Source organism: Lemur catta, chromosome 1, assembly GCF_020740605.2.
Source record: "Lemur catta isolate mLemCat1 chromosome 1, mLemCat1.pri, whole genome shotgun sequence".
In the NCBI taxonomy this organism is placed as follows: Eukaryota; Metazoa; Chordata; class Mammalia; order Primates; family Lemuridae; genus Lemur; species Lemur catta.
Genome location: NC_059128.1, coordinates 199134392 through 199152667, shown reverse-complemented (window position 1 = coordinate 199152667; position 18276 = coordinate 199134392). Strand labels below are relative to the sequence as shown.

Genomic DNA, 18276 nt, shown 5'->3' with positions numbered 1-18276 from the left:
TAAATTTTGAAATTTATTTTCAATATTAACTTTATAAGTCAAATTTCTTCCATTAAATATTGCTAAAAATTTTTTAGGGTGAGCTTCTAAAGAATGAACTAAATATTCAGAGATTACTACATTCAAATCAATAATACATTAAAGATATAGGAGAAAATACATATAATATAGGAAAAATCATAAAGTAAATGAGATACTCTTAAAATTACCCATTTTAATTTCTATTAAAATTTAATTGTCCATTTAAATTTTAATGGAACTGTCCATTCCAATTTGTAGAATTCTCAGGATGTTTTTCATATGTATATTCCAAATGCATAAAACTCCTTCAAATAATAGCGTCCATTTATTTTTTGGCTTGTCACTCCTGAAATTCATTTTTAAAACTCTGTCAAAAATAAAGTGTCAGCAGCAGCGAAACATACCCCATTTGACACTAAAGCCATGAGATGTGACTGGTCCTTTAATGAGGGGTCTGGCAGGAGGTCCAGGCCTGTCAGGACTTGTCGTACAAACCAAAACTTCACTCGGACAACTTTTCCCTTCCATATTAGAAGCAGTCAGCTATAACACAACCGAGAAAACATTAACATGCTTTAGTTATCAGGTATTACTAAATCGATGGTGACTTTTTACCATAGCAAGATCAAGGCGTCCATAAACTCAGACAAACACCCATTTTTCTCTCTCTAAACTCAAGTATTGATTTAACAGTATTTATTTTTTAGATCACTCATTTTCTGTACAGTTGACTGTTAACAATTAAAAATAAAATTAGAAGGTAGGTTTTAGCTAAAAACATTTTTTTACCCTGTCAAAAAGACAAAATGAAACCAGTATGTCACTACCTAGTTCGTATTGTTTTGTGGAAGGAAAATAAGGGGAGAAAAGGCAGATAAAACTTAGCTCACTAAACTAGGAGTAGGGCAATGCCACCCTGTGGAGAAATGCTAGCAGTACAGCTATGTTCTCACAGCTAACGTCAATTTCCTCAGTCACACACACCGTTTGATAATTTGACAACTACTTACTGAGTGACTACTGTGTACCAAATAACACCATTTGGCCCCCAAATTGGAGAAGGTTGGAATCAGAAGACAACTATATCTCTCCAAAATATAAATGTCATTATTAGAAAATATGATGATAAGCACAAGTTCAATAAATAGGGATGCAGCACAGGATACAGCATGTTGTTTTTTTCTCTTAATGATCAGAAAGTTGTATTCACTTTTTTGCCTATAACACAAAGTCCACATTAATGGTGGTTGTTAAAGACCAAAGATAGCCTCAGTGGGGAGAGGATGGATAACGGAAGAGAAAAATAAAAACAGCCGAGGAAAAAGAAATGGGCAGAAGAACAAAGGAAAATGAAGAGCAAAAGAGAAATCTGATTAAAAGGAGAAACATGGAAGAGAAAAGTGTGAAGTAAAGCAGAGTGACAGGTGCACTCAGCATTTGGTTTGTGTCTTCCCAGGTGAGGGCACTTGGCCATGTTGTAATGTGATTTATTATAGCACATTATAGCAGTTTTCTTTCTCAAAAGTGAATTTTAAAATTAAAGTATGGTGTGCATTTTATAAATGTTACTTTAGAAATATGAAAGTGCTATACTTGGATGGAACTTGGAGGCCATTATCCTAAGTGAAGTATCTCAAGAACAGAAAATCACATACTGCATGTTCTCACTTACAAGTGGGAACTAAACGATGGGTAGGCATGGTCATACCGAGCGGTATAATGGACACTGGAGACTCAGAAAGGGGGAGGATGGGGAAGAAGAGGGATGAAAAATTACCTACAATTCCAGTGATGGGTACACTAAAAGCCCTAACTTCACCACTATACAATTCAGCCATGTAAAAAAAAAAAACATTTGTATCCCCTACATCTACTGAAATAAATACAAATTTTAAAAACTGACAAAAAAATATAAAGTGCTGTGAAATTCAAACTTTTTAAACCTGTAGAGTCATTTGAAATGGTAAATGAAAAAACATAAAACAGCTTCATTTTTAAGCAGTTCAGGTAACAAAATGACAGACTCACCCTGAATTTATACTGTGTGCTTCTTTTGAGATTTTTCACAGTACAGGTTAAATCCTCTCCAGTGTATTTTGGGTGGAAAAGGTTATCCTGAAAAGGCAAAGCCACAAAAGAAACATCAGTTTCATAAAATCTAAGCATTAAATACCTTTGTATACAGGATTTTTCTATGGCCTCTTCCTACCCTCACCAGTGAGCCAGAGGTCTGGCAGCTGCCACAAAAGAGAGTATCAGAAGCCCATGGTGCTGTGGATAGCAACTGAACCTTAAATAAAAATTTGTCTTTATCACATTGTAATTTCTCCTGGGTCTGGTCAACTTTACTGTGACAAAGTACTTTTCAAAAATTTATTTAACAACGCTGTCATGAAAAAAGCCTCTTGTATGAGGTCTGCATTGTCAAGCTGCAGTGTGCTACGCAGTAAACACCAGCTGGGGTTCCTGACCACACAGTGTCCTCTTCTGGCCAAGGGAGAAAGGACAGCTCTGCTCGGAAAGGGCACGATCCTGTAAGAGGATAAACATCCCACTAAAAGTTGAATGCAGATAACTCACATTCTACAGTATTCTCTGTCATTCATTCCTCACCAAATACCACTATTTCAAGTGCTCCTCTGCGCTCTAAGGACGCACAAAGCCTTGCCTACTCGAAGCTTACACGGCAGTTGGAGATGCAGTTAGAAAAAAAACCTACATATAAATATAAAGCATGTCCAGTGGTATTCAGTGCTATGACAAAAACTAAAGCTGGGTAAGAGGATACAGTGGGGGAGCTAGTGACCTGTGGCTCTTTGGGTTCAAATTTATTAAAATTAAAAATTCAGTTCCATAGGCCCATAAGCCAATTTCAAGTGCTCAACAGCCATGTGTCTAGGTGCTACCTGATTGGACGGCACACACTATACAACATTTCCATCACTGCAGAAGGTTCTACTAGACAATGCTGTTCTATGGGGTGGTCAGGCAAGGGCTGTCCAAAGAGATGACACTTGAGAAGAGACCTGAGGGAAATGAGGGCAGTGAGTCAAAGATATCTGGAAGGGCCTTCTAGCCAGAGGGCACAGGAGCTGCAAAGGCATCGAGGCCGGAGCACACCTGGTCTGTTCAGGGAAGACACGAGGGAGACAGGACTACAGCGGAAGGAACAGGCAATAATGGAGAACCAAGCACACAGGACCCTGTGGGCCTTGTAAAAGCTGTGGCTTGTACTCTGAAAGGGAGGGGAAGCCACTGAGGTGGGAAGGGTTCCAAAAAGAGCACTGACATGATCTTTTTGTATTTTGCAGGATCGCTCAGGCTTTGTGTGGAGAACAAACTGTAGCATAGTAAGGGTGAAGTTAGAAATAGGGTGAAGTTAGAAATTATAGTAAGAGGCCACCGAAATAATTCAGGGATGAGATGAAGTTGGCTTGTAAAAAGGCAGTAGCTGTGGAGATAATGAAAAATGGTTAGGTTCCTGAATAATTTCTGAAGGAAGATTTAAAAGGATTTGCTGGCTGACTAGATAAGGGGTCCAAGGAATTTGGCTTCCCCAGCTGAAAGGATGGGGGTGCCAGTTACTGAGATGGGAAAGAGCAGGCTGCTGTCGGTAGAAATCGAGAGCTTGGTTTTGAAATTATGCAGCTAATCCAATTTTGTGGTGCCCTGTAGCCATAATAATGCTGACTTATGCAAAACACAAGGGTATAAAATCTGCAAAACTTACATTTTCATCCTCCTGAATTTCCAAGGTATAGGTGACAACTTCCTCAGGTGAACAGCCTTCTGGCTTATTCCACTGTAACGTGACCCAGGTGATGCCAGCTCGCACCAGTCTTGGCGCAGAGGGCATCTGCGGGATGTTCCCTAATGTGTAGCACACCACCTCTTGGCTGTAGCCACTGCAGAGAAGGAAACAGTGAGGCACACATTTGGGAGTGTGTAGGGTTTTGTTTTAAAAGAGGAGGCATAAGCTTACACACTGCCCAGCCTGCTGGAGAGTCTGGGGCCTGACAGGCACAGTAAGAATCAATGTCATCACAAATAATTTGGCTGTTGATAAGATAAATGTTTTATAAATATATACAATACTGTTTTTCAAAAGTTTGTGGATGTTTCCAATTCATTTAAAAATTCATGAATCACAGAAGCTTTTATCACTATGATTTTTTCAACCAGTAAACTCTAAAACTATAATGGCTATCATGGGTGGAGGAGGCAGGTCTGCAAAACTTTGTGATGTTACAAAGAGATTCTTTAGGCTGGAAAGAAGGTTGGGGACCACTGAGGTGCCAAACTTTTAAGAAGATTTTCAACAAGCAGTGATAAAAAGATTTTTCCCTTAATCAAGAGTTGCCTGGAAAGTGCAATTGAAACATGGCCTTTTCAAAGCCTCCTTTAATCAACTGAGGCCTGGCAGTACACCTGTTCTTGCTTTTCTCCTACAGCCTGGAGCCATGCAGCAGCCTCTGAGACAGTCCAGGTTTTCACCAATTCTGTGAGCATCTTCCCAGGGCTTAACGACAATGATCAGCCCAGTAGCCTTTTCTTTGTATCAGGAAACACATAATTGAAAAAAAGCAGCTGAATGAAGAGCTTGCTAAAGTGATGAAAGAAAAAAGGCACATGATCTCAAAAAATAAAGCCCCAAGGGGGATTCCTTTTAAAATCTGTACTGCTACGTTCATCTTGGTTCTCAGAGATCCCTAGTGCGGCGTTCGCAACGCGGGCTGCAAGACTGCAAAGAGGCCGCAGTGGCATTTATCACCTCACAAGAGGCCTCTTGTCCCCTCCGATCAGGATTCCCTCTCTCAAAACCTCAAGTTGATTCAGTGCGGAGGCAGCCTTCCTCAGGACTTCTAGGAACGTTGAAGGCTCAGAATCATCAGCCAAAGGTAAAGGGCAAAAGGACAAGGAAATGCCATACCTGGTGCCAATGTCGTTCCGAGCAGCCAGCCTGAACGTGTACCCCATTGCCGGACAAAGCTTTGACAACTTGCAGTGCTTTTGGCTCCCAAAGAAGCACTGTCTGAAACCACTGTTTCTTTTTCCCTAAAAGAAAACAATATAACAGGTACATACATTTAAAAAGAAAATGAAGGAGCACTTTGAGTAACTTTTTAATTGTCTAGTTTGTACAAACAAAATCAACAGAAGGAAAGCTTATAGAGAAGTGTCCATATTGTGCATAGAACACTCTACAATGAAATCTCATCTTTAACATAAGGCACTGCAGAAAATTCTGTAACTGAGATGGGTAATTCACTGTACTTGTGGTATTTCTAAAGTGGTTTTGGGTTAATAAAATAAAAAAGGACCTTTCAGGCACAAGGCGATGCTCCAGTTAAAGATGACAATTTGAAAAATCCTCTTCCTCACTCAGGTTGGTCCAAACTGCCCAATCTAATCAATGAAGAGTCTGATGGCAGCTGCAGAGGGGTCGCTAGCGCTGAAACTGCACAGCCTTTCCCAGTAACCCCTGAGCGCCAGAGAGCCAGTCTGGGCAACTGAACGTGCCACACAGAGCCCTCTCTAGCTGTCCCTCTCCTGCCATGCAGTGGGCCCCAAACCCCTCACAAGCACACTCTAGTGACAGTGAGCTATTTTTTCAGTGATCCCTAAATACTGGTCACAAGCCTTTGATTCATCTTGTCCAAATATGCTTTCTTCCTAACAGGGCTATAGACAATCCGGGTGCTCAGTCAGTGCTTGCAGAGCTGAATGTCTGGTAAGCACTTGGAACACTGGTTGAATTCACCACTGTGTATGTTACAAGCACTCTAAGTTTCTCATTAGGCTAGAAATATATTTTTAATGCCTTCCTAGCTTTACATGATAATTTAAATTCCTTGAAGTAAAAATAAAACACTCCAGTGGGTCTCTTAATAGACCCATGGGTGAAGGAAAAAACCTAACCTACCTTATGCCATACTCAGAGGCATGTAATACTATTAGCAGTTTGCTAGAACATTTCTTACCCATAACCCATGTTATCTTATTATCTTATCTATGTTCACACAAAAGAAAACCACATACTAATGTTCAATGGATTTTAGCATTCTAGTCAGACAGACAGGCCCACGGCCTTCAGGAATATGTTTGAAGTTCTGAATTTATTTTATAAAGAGTAAAGCAAGCACATTTTTCCCCTAAGCAAATTTAAGCATCTCCTTCTTTAAGCAGGCCTTCAAATACTTACCACTAAAACACATTCCAGGTGGAGTTTAATAAAAAATAAAATAAACACACAACTAGCTTGAATGTCACTAGGGCGGGCAGATTAAAAACAACCACACCACATTCGTCCTCAAACTAACCTCTTCCCCACTCCATCTTTGCCCCAAGCAAGGTGGCACCTTTTCCAGTGGAAGGGAACGGAAGTTCTAATGGTCTTTAAGATTCAAAGTTCATTTTATCAAGGGTTCAAAGCATATTCAGGTGCAAGAAAGCAGACTGGGAGGGTAGAAAACACCACTTTCAGTTACCACTTGAGCCGAGTCACTGTGGCTGGCACATCATGCCCTCGTGCTGACTTTAACCTTGAGTGTTACGGCTAAGGAAGATGATTTATCCATATGCATACACTTGCATAATTATATCCAGGGTCTGATTACACTCTATGTGAGCGCTGGTATGTTTTGTATCCATTTCTGGCTACAGCGTGATCTACCTTCTTTCCTCCTCTATTTCTGAACTCAGAGTAAACAGCAGGAGAAAGGCACATCCCGCCCTGGCGGAAGCTCTCTTCCCTTCCAAATGGGATGCTGGCTGCCCTTCAATGCCTCATTTTTCCTATTTCCTTGTTTGGTCTCCTTCGTCCATTTCTGGTGCTTAGAACTATAGCCAGTACATAAAAAGTCAATCTGTTCCTTAGGAGGCTGATTGGCTTTAACATGGTAGGAACCAGACTGACTGTGGCTTAAATGAGAAAAGAGTCAGGGGGCATGCATGGTGGGCACCAGACTGTTCTTTTAAAAGGCCCATGGCATTTGGACTAACTAAAGAATTGGGGAAGCAGCACTATGTGACCTCTGAGATATTTTCTTATATTGCTAACATTTAAAAAAATTTTTTCTACTGCAGTATCAGGAGCAATTGCTAAGTCAACTCCAACCTGTCTGGACAAAGCATGCCACATTTTCCATCATAACACCTTCCAAGATGTAATATTGTGTGCACGGAACCTGGGACCATGTAGAAAGATCCAGAGTGTTTAGAACCTTGGGATCAAGTTTTAGAAGCAATGTCTGTAGAGTGTACAGGGGTAAAAGTACAAATATTTCACACAGTTAAATTAGGGCTTATTGGTGAATTTTTAGAAGTTAGTGAGAATAATGCAAAAACAAGGGAAAGTAGGTTAAAATATTTAAGACATCGGAGAAGCTTCGGAAAAAAAGAATATATTCACGGGCATGGAGTTTAATATGAAAAGGATATCTGGAAAGAAAAGAATTAATGTTCAGAAAAGTCACTGTAGGACAACAGCGATCAGCAGCGGAGAGGTTAACATGCGAGCACGGAGAAGGCCACAGGCTCCAGGGATCCAGTGCCTGCACGTGCACATCACGCCGGTCTGTCCACTGCCAGGCTCCCGGAGGGCTCTGGGGCTTAAGCACTATGGTAAGCACATGTCCAAAGGGACAGAAGATTTGGAGAATCTGTTTGTAAACCAAGTGGGATCTCAGGTTGCAAATAGCATTTATAAACAAAATATTGCCCAGTTCTTCTTGCTGACAGAAATGGATAGAGAAAAAAGGGGGGAAAAAAAAAGGTAATGCTTTAGAAGACTGAAAGATTCACATAAAGTGACAGGAGTAATAATGTGGATGTTTATCATTGTTTATCAAAAATTAAATATTTCCAAACCATTGCTGTCAGTGAAGTTTTACAGATGGTAAATCACAACTTTCATCTTTTGTAGGTAGTGTAGCTCCAAGTGATTTTGAGAGATTATATGTAATCTATGGCATGTTCCCTCTTTTAATAAAATCTAATTTAAACTAGACAGGATTACTGAAATATGCTAGCTATACTTAGGAAACTTACTTTTTAATAATTTAAAGTGAGCCTTGTGCAAAGTTCCCTACTAAAACGTGGTCCTAATGGAAATGGGTAACTTGCTGACACTTTCCAGGCCAGCTGTCATCGATAATCTGGTTAAACACAGGCAGCAAGGACAGCCATGGGCCAGGCCTAGTCCTGGTTAGCTACTGCTGCTAGGCCACTTGTGAGTCACAGGGAGGAGAGCACACGCTCTCAAAGGGGCTGTCAGGGCCTAGGAGTTGGCTGGTCTGCAGGGCAGAAATGGCGACAGACTCCCAGGGGCACCCCAATTCTCTGTGCCTTGTGGGTCAGGCGTGCAGCACGTGAGCCATCAGGATCAATACCTCTCTGAGACAAGCCCTGCAGTTCCTGTTCTTGGTGGCGAAGGAAAGGAAACTTCACCCCAATTAGAGAAACTGGTGAGAAGAGGCTCAAAGCCCACACAACTTGCTCATTCTGGAGCAGACTTAGCCACTGGCTACTGACCTCATTTGACACGAACTGATACAAGACCCAGCCGTGCTCTGACCTAACTTTCTACTGCCAAGTATCTGTGAGCCAGAAAAGGGTGATTTTCAGGGTTCACTGGCTTGTTTCCATTTTATAATCTCGGGCATGTCCAAATGCTTGTTTCTACAGCTCGAACTGAGTTCATTCAAGGGCAAGGTTAATCTTTACTAGAATGTAAAGAAATCTTAGAGTACGAACCAACTGTGTACAGATAAACTTCAAGGTGCTCAGTTTGGCGTGGGGTGAGGCATTACAAACCTGGGTTGTTTCCTTTTCCAAGCTGAGTGTTCCTCTTCTCACTTAACTAGATTCACACTTCTTGCTAACCTACTGTCATTCTACACGCAGACCTAGCCCGAGAGCACCAATCCTTCCCCCTGGGGAAATGCTTTCTGACTAGGCCCAGGGTGCTTGTCCACCTACTTCTGGTCAAAACTGCTCTCCAGGAAAGGGCTCGACTTGCCAGCAAGCTGGCTCATGTTCACGGCACACATCAGATCAGTCCCTCCCCAGTCCTGAGCTCCCAGCCTGCCTCCTCCTCTTCTTTCTTATCACTGAACAAAAATACACTGCGTGTTACCCACATTCCAGACACCGCTGGGTCGGCTCACTCTCCATTCCCTCTTGCGTGTCTCTGGCAGCCCAGTCCCCTAATGTCACGGAAGCTCTATTTACCACAGAGTCCGCCTGGCCTAGGCTGGACATTCCATTTTTCTGAACTGTGGCACGCAAGTACCTCTTTTCATTTCTAGATTCACATGTTAAAAGGAGTCTCCATCTCTGGGGGAGAGTCCTAGCCTTAGAACACTTAGGACACTACACGTTCCATCCGCATCTGCCTCCCCTTTGCTCCATCTTCATCCTTACTCACATTTTACAAGGGTCACACATTTGGTTACAAGTCCTCAAAATAAGAGAGCCCGATGTTGCTCTAGGCCCTACAGGATCCTGCTAAATTCTGAAGAATGGGAATAACCTCCAACTTTGTGCCAGACTGTGACGGGGCTCAATCACAGAAAGGAAGGGGTGAGGGAAGTAAGCTTGAGGAGTATAGAAAATGTAGTCTTATGCGGCTACATGGCAGCAAATGACCACCCTAGAAACATTTTTAGGATGTGATAACGACCTCAGGGACAAAGTTCTTTCTTCCCCAAGGGGGAAAAAGGCCTTGCCTAATGTTGTATTCTTTAAAATGAAATTTGGGGATAAATTATAAATATAAAAGGCTTTTAAATATTTTAAGGAACATATTCCTTATTTTCTCTTCTGTCCCTTTACTACTGACTTGAATATTTTTCCATTTCTTTATAATCTATAGTTAAAAAATAAAAATTAGGCAGTGGCTCACACCTGTCTTCCCCGTGTTTTGGAAAGCCAAGGTGAGAGGATTGCTTGAGGCCAGGAGTTCCAGATCAGCCTGGGCAAAATAGTGACACCCCATCTCTATAAAAAATTAAAAAATTAGCCAGCCATGGTGGTGTGTGCCTGTAGCCCTAGCTACTTGGGAGGCTGAGGCAGGAGGACAGCCTGCACCCAGGAATTTGAGGCTGCAGTGGAACTATGATGATGCCAGTGGACTCCAGTCCAGGCAGGAGAGCAACGTACTGTCTTCCAGGAAAAAAAAAAAAAAAAAGAAAGTAAAGCGTGTTGCTCAACTACTCTGAGTCATCTGAAGGAATAGGACACATGATCCTGCTTTTCAAGTAAAACTCCCGAGGCAGAGATATTAACTGGCAGGAGACCGTTTATCTTCCAGGTTCCTCGTCCTTATCACTAAGAGAGCATGCAGAGTGATCTCTTCCATCTGCTAACTGGGAAGAGTGGTATTTGAGCGCCATTAGGGCATATCCCACTGGCTAGCTGAGTAGCACTGGCTATAAGGTCCTATCACTGCATTTCTGGGTACACATTTTTCTTCCTTCTCTCTCTCTCCAGACTACCAAGAAGGAATAAGGGGTAGGAAAAAGAGTTATGTTGTGCTTTCAAAGTCTATGACCTTACATCTAACAGTATTAGGACGTGGTTTCTAAAACACAGTATGTGCAAAGATAAAGGAAAATATATTTGTTAATGGTTTCTCAGGATGGAAAGAAGTCAAGAGAAGCCATATATCACAAGGTGGTGATTTTAAACAGTCTAAAATTCTTTTATTCCTCATCCATTGAGGAATACAGTCTATGTTTTTTTCCCTTGAATGTGGGTGGGCTTGTGACTCTCTTGTAACCAAAAGAATGGAGTGGAAATGAAGCTGGGTGACTTCCAGGGCTGGGTCTGAAAAGGTGACAAAGCTTCTGCCTTTTCCCTGTGACACTCACTCTGCAATTCTGACTACTCTAAGGCTACCATGCTGTGAGGCAGTCACCCGCCCTATGAACAGGCCATGTGGATAGCACCCAGATAGGTCCCACCCAAGGCAAGCACTGGCTGCTGAGTGAAGACACTGCCAGAAGATTCCAGCCCCAGCCAGTGAGCACTCGCAGTCGAAACTCCATTATAATCACAACTCCATTGTAGAGCACTCAACAAGCCACCGCTCAGTGCCCACCAAATCCCTAACCCAGAATCCATGAGCAAAAGAAAGTGATTGTTTGAAGCCACCAAGTTTGGGGGTAATTTGTTATGCAGTATTACACTCATCTGATGGCCATATATATTTGCTGTATGAAGTTTTACCCCTCTGAATTTCACAAACTTTTATAAATTCCTCCGACACAATAATGAGCCAGGAAGTGAGGGAATGGAATGTGAAATGCTAGTTTACATAACAATGTCTGACGTGTAACGGGTCCTGTGTTCTACATGCATGTAGCACATGCCTTTTCTCGCAAAGCTATCCAACAAAGGGCCTCTCTGAATAAATTTTAAAAATTGTTTTGGTAGAAGCTAAAAATATAACCAGACTCCTACATGATAAAGATCAACCAAAATTGCCAATCAAGAGCTATGCAGTTACTTCCTCTTATACAGTTACATTTAAGACTAAATTAAATTTTTTAATAATGCTATGCCAAGTTTAGAAAACCCTGGGGAGATTTTTAAATACAGACATGCAATGGTCTTTTGGGGACAGTTTAGGTATGACATAGTCTAAAACCACAGAAGTGAGCAAACAAAATAACATTTCAAAGGACTTCCTCATGTAACCAGGTTTCTATCTTTCTCTGGGTGTCTGTTTATAAACACACAATGGAGCAGAGTTCCAGTGGAGAAACCAATTTACAGATGGTCTTCCTATCTGAAAACTGGTAGCTAAGTATAGAAAAAATATTTGATTTGGTTCATAAAATCCAACTAATTTTTAAAGTTAAAAATACATTTAAAAACAACATTTGTTGCTTGTGTTAACCTGTAAAAGTATGTAACTGGAAGACTGAAAACAATAAGCAAAGAATTTTTTCAAGTCAGTTTTTCTTCTTTACTAACCTAATACCTTCATGAGGCTGACCTCAGTACTCTAAATGGCTGGTTTCCTGTTAAGGAACACAGCACATCCATGGCCAATTCTATACATGCAACTCACAAATATCCCAATTAATTCAGGCCACAGTGTTCTCCTGCCGGAGTAATTCTGTAGACTGCGGGGGCTGTGTGGCTCCAGCTAACATTTCCAACCGCCCTGGCACTAACGGCACTGGCAGTGGGTATTCCAACGCTACTGGCACCAATAGATGAAGTTGGCTGATATTTTCAATTACCTTCAAATTAATAGATTGGAAACAATCCTTCCTGTTCCTCTTTATAATAGCTTCATTTCTGACACAAGAGTAAGAATGGCCAACAGAAGGGTGCTAGAATCCTTGGTGAACTGGCTCCCTTTGGTCATGTGACTTACTCTTCCTGATGTTTTCTACTCTGTGGCCTCTTTCCATTGCCCCCCTTCTCTCACAGGTTCTTTCACAGCCACGCCTGCTGCCTTCCTGAGCTGCTCTTACCAGGCTTGATAACTGCCTGCTAAATAAGTTATATGAATGTGGTTATCAGTTGCCATGTGCTTGTGGCCCATGGCTGCTGGATCCAGACATAAGCTGAGTGATTCCGGGCTGGGCACTCTCTGTAACAGCATAATTCAACCTGTCAGAAATGGCAACGATAAATCAAAAAATAAAAAAATAAAATTGCATTGGCCAACTGAACTACCGCCAGGCTCTAAGATTTAGTCTGCTTGTGCGTCTATATTTAGAGGTTGTTCCAGCACGGGCCGACCCTAGGCAACATCAAAGACAAATGTTGGCTTGAGAAATAAAAGAGCATGTATGTGTTCAGCATAATCATATACACAAAGGGGCTCCTCACAGGGAGGTGGGGACACTTCACATCTGGGCAGATTCAAAAGTTCCTTGTGACAAACCCTACTCTCCCCTCAGGGATGCCTCTTTCAATTTACTGAGCATCCTGGCACAGAAGACGTTTCAAAGGTAAGAGGGTGGATGGTTTGCGGTTGCAAGTTACTAAATAAACACTACATGCATGTGGTCCCTCGACATACTAGTTTTTCTGTTAGTGGGAGAGGCCTGGCTGCCTGAAATAGCCAAGGATGATCACCAGGTCCTCTGATTGAAATAAACAAAACAAACAGACTTTTCTTATATACTTCTCCAAATATTGAGGTTCATCTGGTATCAAGTGCTTTGATATGATTAATGTGTTAAGACTGTCCCAGTGAAGGGGGAGGAAGACAACAGAGGGGGGTCACTTTAGAACAAGCTGCTAGTACAATTTACAAATGAGCCAAGGGGTGGATGGGCTTGGTCCATCCAACGAGTCAAGGCCCAAGGTGGTTTTCTTCCAGCTGGCAACCAGCAGGCACAACAAATACAAGTTGATAAATAAGGTGCCAGGAACCAAGATGGGATTTGTAATTTAGCCTCAGCCAGAAGCATCCCACCAAGTCTTCTGCCCAAACACATAACACCATCCTGCACACATGACAAATGGTAAAAAGCAGGGAGAGAATCTGACGTGGGTGTGTGGATGTCAGGCCAGGCTGAGGCCCCCAAAAGAGGGGGCTCCTTTTAACTCTGCCTTGGTACCTAAAGAACCTCTGAGTTATTAAATCCTTTTTGGCCTAGTTTCCTTCAGTAGTAGCTATAATGGGGTAAGCAATTTCCCTGGCTCTTTGAAACCACCCTCAGATGTGGCAGCGAAAGTCTGTGATATGGAAAAACTCTGCTACTCTGCCAGGTCACGGATTTGATTTGAGGCACTCGTGTGAAAGATGGTCTCTGATGGACAGAGTGGCAAATGAACCCAGGACCCTGCTCTCCAATCCCCATAAGAGCAGTTTCCAAGAATAACCAAAAAGCGCATGAGCCTGGGCACGGGGCACCTTCCTACTACATTTCAGCCAGGCAGTGGTGCTGGATGGGGAATGGAAGGCTGCCTTTTCAGGGTTCTTCACAGAACTAACATGCTGTTCACCTACGGGAGCATGGCACCCCCGAGAGAGAGAGTCACCAGATTCTCAGGGAGGCTCTCTCTCCTCATCCATTCTGCAGGACACAGGAAGTCACTCTGCTTGCCAATGTTCCCCTTGCTTCCATTCCAAGAGTGGTTGCTGTCTAACCAGAAAAGCGATGTGCAAATTCGCTCGTGCTAAGAAGCATTCTGAGAGATTATCAATATTAACTATTCAACACATAAGCTAGATAGGACTCTAATTGATAAATCAGTTACCAAGCGTCTCCTACGGGGCCAGCTCAGTCCCTAACTTTAGAGCTAAAGTGACTACTCCTGAACTAGATGGATGCCTACAAAGCTACAGTCTGGGCCGGCTACCTGCCTCAGGAGGTTTCTGCCCCAGGACTGCAGGGCCTGGCCTGCTAAGGTGTCCCAGGGCTTACGGGCGCTATCTGCCATTGGCATTTTCTGCTCTCTCAACTTCTCCTTGATTTCTGTGGTTATTTGTTTCATTCTTAGTCCACTGTGTTTTACAGCTGTGTTGGCTCCTCAGTTACCAGGAAACCAGATGTGAACTTGCTTTTGGGCTAGCTGAGTCACCATGAGGAAGATTCTTGGGAAGTCCAGGAGTCACATTCCCACAGAGCTATTTTTCTGGTTCTCCGATATGTCCCCTACACGTCACATCCAGAAGCTGGGCTGACAGCACGTTAACATCCATATATAACACTGACATAAGTTTTTGTTTAGTTCAAATTCGAGACACTAACAACCTTAGGGCTCCTGTTTAAGTTCCCGACAGATGAATGTCATACGCCTCTCACACAAGCCTTCTAATTGTCGACTTTTCCCACCCAGATCTTAACATCTGCATAGGCGAACTTGCACCAAAAACATGGAATAATCATAACACTGAATCTGCTACTATCCACGTTGTCTTGTTCAATCTTTACGTTCCTGGGAGATAACTGACATTACTTTTCATTCAGGTGGAAAGGCTGAGGCTCAGGGGTTAAACTACTTGCTTGGGGTACCACGATTAGTAGAGACTATTATGGTTGAAATGTTCTCTCAAGTTTACATGTTAGAAAATTAATCCCCAATGCAACAGTGTTGAGAGATGGTGATTTTTTTTTTTCTTTAAGAGGTGATTAGGTCATGAGGCTCTGCCCTCATGAATGCATAAACGCCATTGTCACAGGAATAAGTTCCTGATAAAGGGTGAGTTTAGCCTCCTCCCCTCTCTTGGGCACATGCTAGCTTGCCCTTCTGCCATGATGCAGCAAGAAGGCCTCTGTCAGATGCAGGCTGTCGACCTTGGCTCTCCCAGCCTCCAGAACTGTAAGAAATGAATCTCTGTTCTTTTTATAAATTATCCATGCTCAGGTACTCTTTATAGCAGCACAAAATGGACTAAGACAAAGACAAAGCAGAGACTATTAATTCAAGTCTCTCTAGATAAACACCATATCATTGTGAATCCGTGCCATTTATTCACAGCAAGATCTCCATGTGCTGTCATAGTTGCAACAGCACCAGTTAGTATTCTATATAGCAAAAATAAAAACAATACCTGACAGTAGAACTTACAACAAGTTTCCATAAATACTTTATTTACAGAACTCATTTTCTCTAAAACAGAAAAGAAAGCTCCTTTTCTGTTTGTGAAATTCACCCCTTTACTCAAGTTTTCAAGGAAAAGGCCAAATCACCATCTATTTAATATTTAGGAAACTTAAAACATACTAGGCAGGCATTTATGAATAATTCAATCCAAAGGTCCCTAATTTTTTTTCCTAAAAGCTCCTCCCTACCCTAGACGCCTCAAGATCCTCAATCTTTCCCCCATAGCTTCTTCTAGGGAAAAACTCCCACCTTTACTGGACACTGATATGCCACCAAGCAAAGAAGCAACACAGGGTCAGTTTAGTGCAGGAGAGTTCCCAGGGAGGAGACAGGGCAGTCAAGGTCTGAGCTTAGGATGGCCCATGGAGTGGTGCAGCTCAAGTGCTACGACCACCTTCCCCTCCACCAACTTCCCACTGGGGGAAAGAACCTTGACCTTGAGAAATCTAGCATGTAACCATTGTGCTGCTGTGAAAAAAAGTTAAGAAGCTCTCTCCTATTCACAGTTCTGAGCTAAATTAAAACTAATTTCATAAAAGAGTTTCTTTTTTTTTTAAAGTCAGCATTGGGTGTAACCCACAAATGCAGCAGGAAAAGAAAAAAAAAAAAATCTTTAGGAGATTCCGACCTGCTCTCTGTAGCCTTCAGAATGACTATCACCTGTAGATTAAAATGTAAACGTGGGGACACGAATGCTGGGAAATCAAAATGTGACAATGACTTATCCAATGGTCAAGTAGCAACAGCCCTGAAAATGACCTTCTGCCTTTCTGCTCATAATGGGGAGTCTACTGAAGGAGGAAACAGTACCTAAAGAGCTACAAAATGCAGGGCCAGTTTTCGAAACCTACGGCTCTAGACACTAAAACTCATCTGAGTCACCACAACAAGGGAACTTGACTAAGAAAGGCCACACCTTTCCAAGAAATAAAAACTGATCGGTTTCAGGTGAAAATTGAAACTGATGGCCATAACTGAAAAGCCAGTGACACCTGTACGTTCCATTTTTAGTTGCTAATTACCATATCATAGTCAGTTACTTCCCACATTGATTTAAAAATTAAGGAGTTGTCTAGTTAGTTATTAATGGAGGACAAACAGGCCTCTTACAGTACTCTTGAGTAATTTTCAGGTGAACTCTATGCAGCAGTGATGTGATGTTAATGACAATGAATTCGGGAGAGACGGTGTATCACATTCCCCCTGCACTGCAACATGTTTCTGCTTTCTGTCCCCCATTAGGGCCCCACCTTCTCTGGTGTTTTGGAGGCCAGAATATAGTTAGGTATTGATCAATGTGGAATTTCCCAAGAAGGTCCACTGAGCACAGCATTCCTGATCCCAGCAGAATCCTTTGAAAACTGGGCTTGATGCCCCGTGCTCTTATGTTACCAACACTTTCACATTTTACACTAATCATTTTATCGGAATGGTGATTACAAATGGAACAAAAGAATAAAGTTTCCTGAAACTCTAAGTAGAGTTATATTGTAATAAAAATACAGGGGCCACAGGGGCCACCCATACATCCACATGAATGCCGGATGTGGTGGCACACATGGGATGGGGCAACCTCACCTCAAAAGTCATTATTCTCAAGCCAGGTGCCAGAACAGAGACAGGGAAGAGTGCTACTCCTGAACACAACCTTCTTTGAGACTCTGAGCAGTATTTGTTTCACTCTCAGGCAGTAATTTGCCTCTCAATCTTTCTGTACTCTGTTTCTGCAGCCCCCTGGATGACAGAGAGGCGTATGGGTGTGTGGCTGGGGCAGATGTCCTTGGAGAGGAGAGAAGAGGTCTGGCTCTTGGGAGGGAAGGGGAAGGAGGAGAGTGATTCTGCAAAATACACCCTTCCCAATCTCTTGCCCACCAAGCTCCACTAGGGCAGAGTCTGGAAATAGTCCTCAGTACCAGGTGCACCTAGCTCTAGAAACTACCAGAAGGTTTCAGAGAGATGGCCAGAGCTTCATGTGTTCACACTTCCTGCAGACCAGATGCTGTTCTCCTCTGTTTATACATTTGCTTTTCTTCCTCAAAGCCAAGCCTGGATAGCATACGAATGTGGGTCACAAAGACCAAGTTGAGTGAGCTGCCCCAAAGAGGGCTACTGATCCCTGGCTTAGCCCCAAATTTAGAAATACAGACTATCAAGACTGTTTTGTCAGAAACTTCACTTCTGAAATGATAGGGGGACAGAAATTAATAGGCTTATTGCTTGAATTCTCATTGCCAGGAAACCCAATGGCACCATTTTTTAATCTTTATGGGAGAATAGAAAGGAGAGAGGTATAATATAAAGCAAAGAAGCTACTGGAGAGAAAAATTTGAGAAGCATATGGCTAAGTTTGTTTTATTTGTGTCTGTTTAAAAGCACAGCAAGGGGATAAGTATCCAATTAGCTTTTTCAGCTATCATGGTAAGGGTATTATCTTTTTATCTCATATATCCCTCATAGGACACTGTACAATGTCAAGGCACTGAGGTGTATACTCCATAAATGCTGAAATAATTAATAAACAGACCAAACAACAGCTAAAAGGATTCCAAAATATTCTCTTATCAGAAGAGATAATCCTAAATGATCTGTTTTGAGATAGCATAAATATGTAAATGCACACGAGCTGATGGCCTAATCTGTTTGCCATTTCACAGATAGGCAAGCTGAGCACCAGAG

General features: G+C 42.3%; 1 protein-coding gene across 6 annotated transcripts in view; it reads right to left on the bottom strand.

The window, feature by feature from the left end:
• FNDC3B (fibronectin type III domain containing 3B) overlaps window positions 1–18276 on the bottom strand; it is a 322862-nt gene that overhangs the window by 60966 nt on the left and 243620 nt on the right. For all 6 annotated transcript variants that reach the window (XM_045539669.1, XM_045539672.1, XM_045539671.1 and 3 more), the window contains 4 exons: window positions 4952–5076; window positions 3752–3926; window positions 2050–2136; window positions 426–564 (listed from right to left, as the gene is read on the bottom strand). In XM_045539669.1, the coding sequence (XP_045395625.1) occupies window positions 426–564; window positions 2050–2136; window positions 3752–3926; window positions 4952–5076 (526 nt within the window). The remainder of the gene's footprint in view (window positions 1–425; window positions 565–2049; window positions 2137–3751; window positions 3927–4951; window positions 5077–18276) is intronic.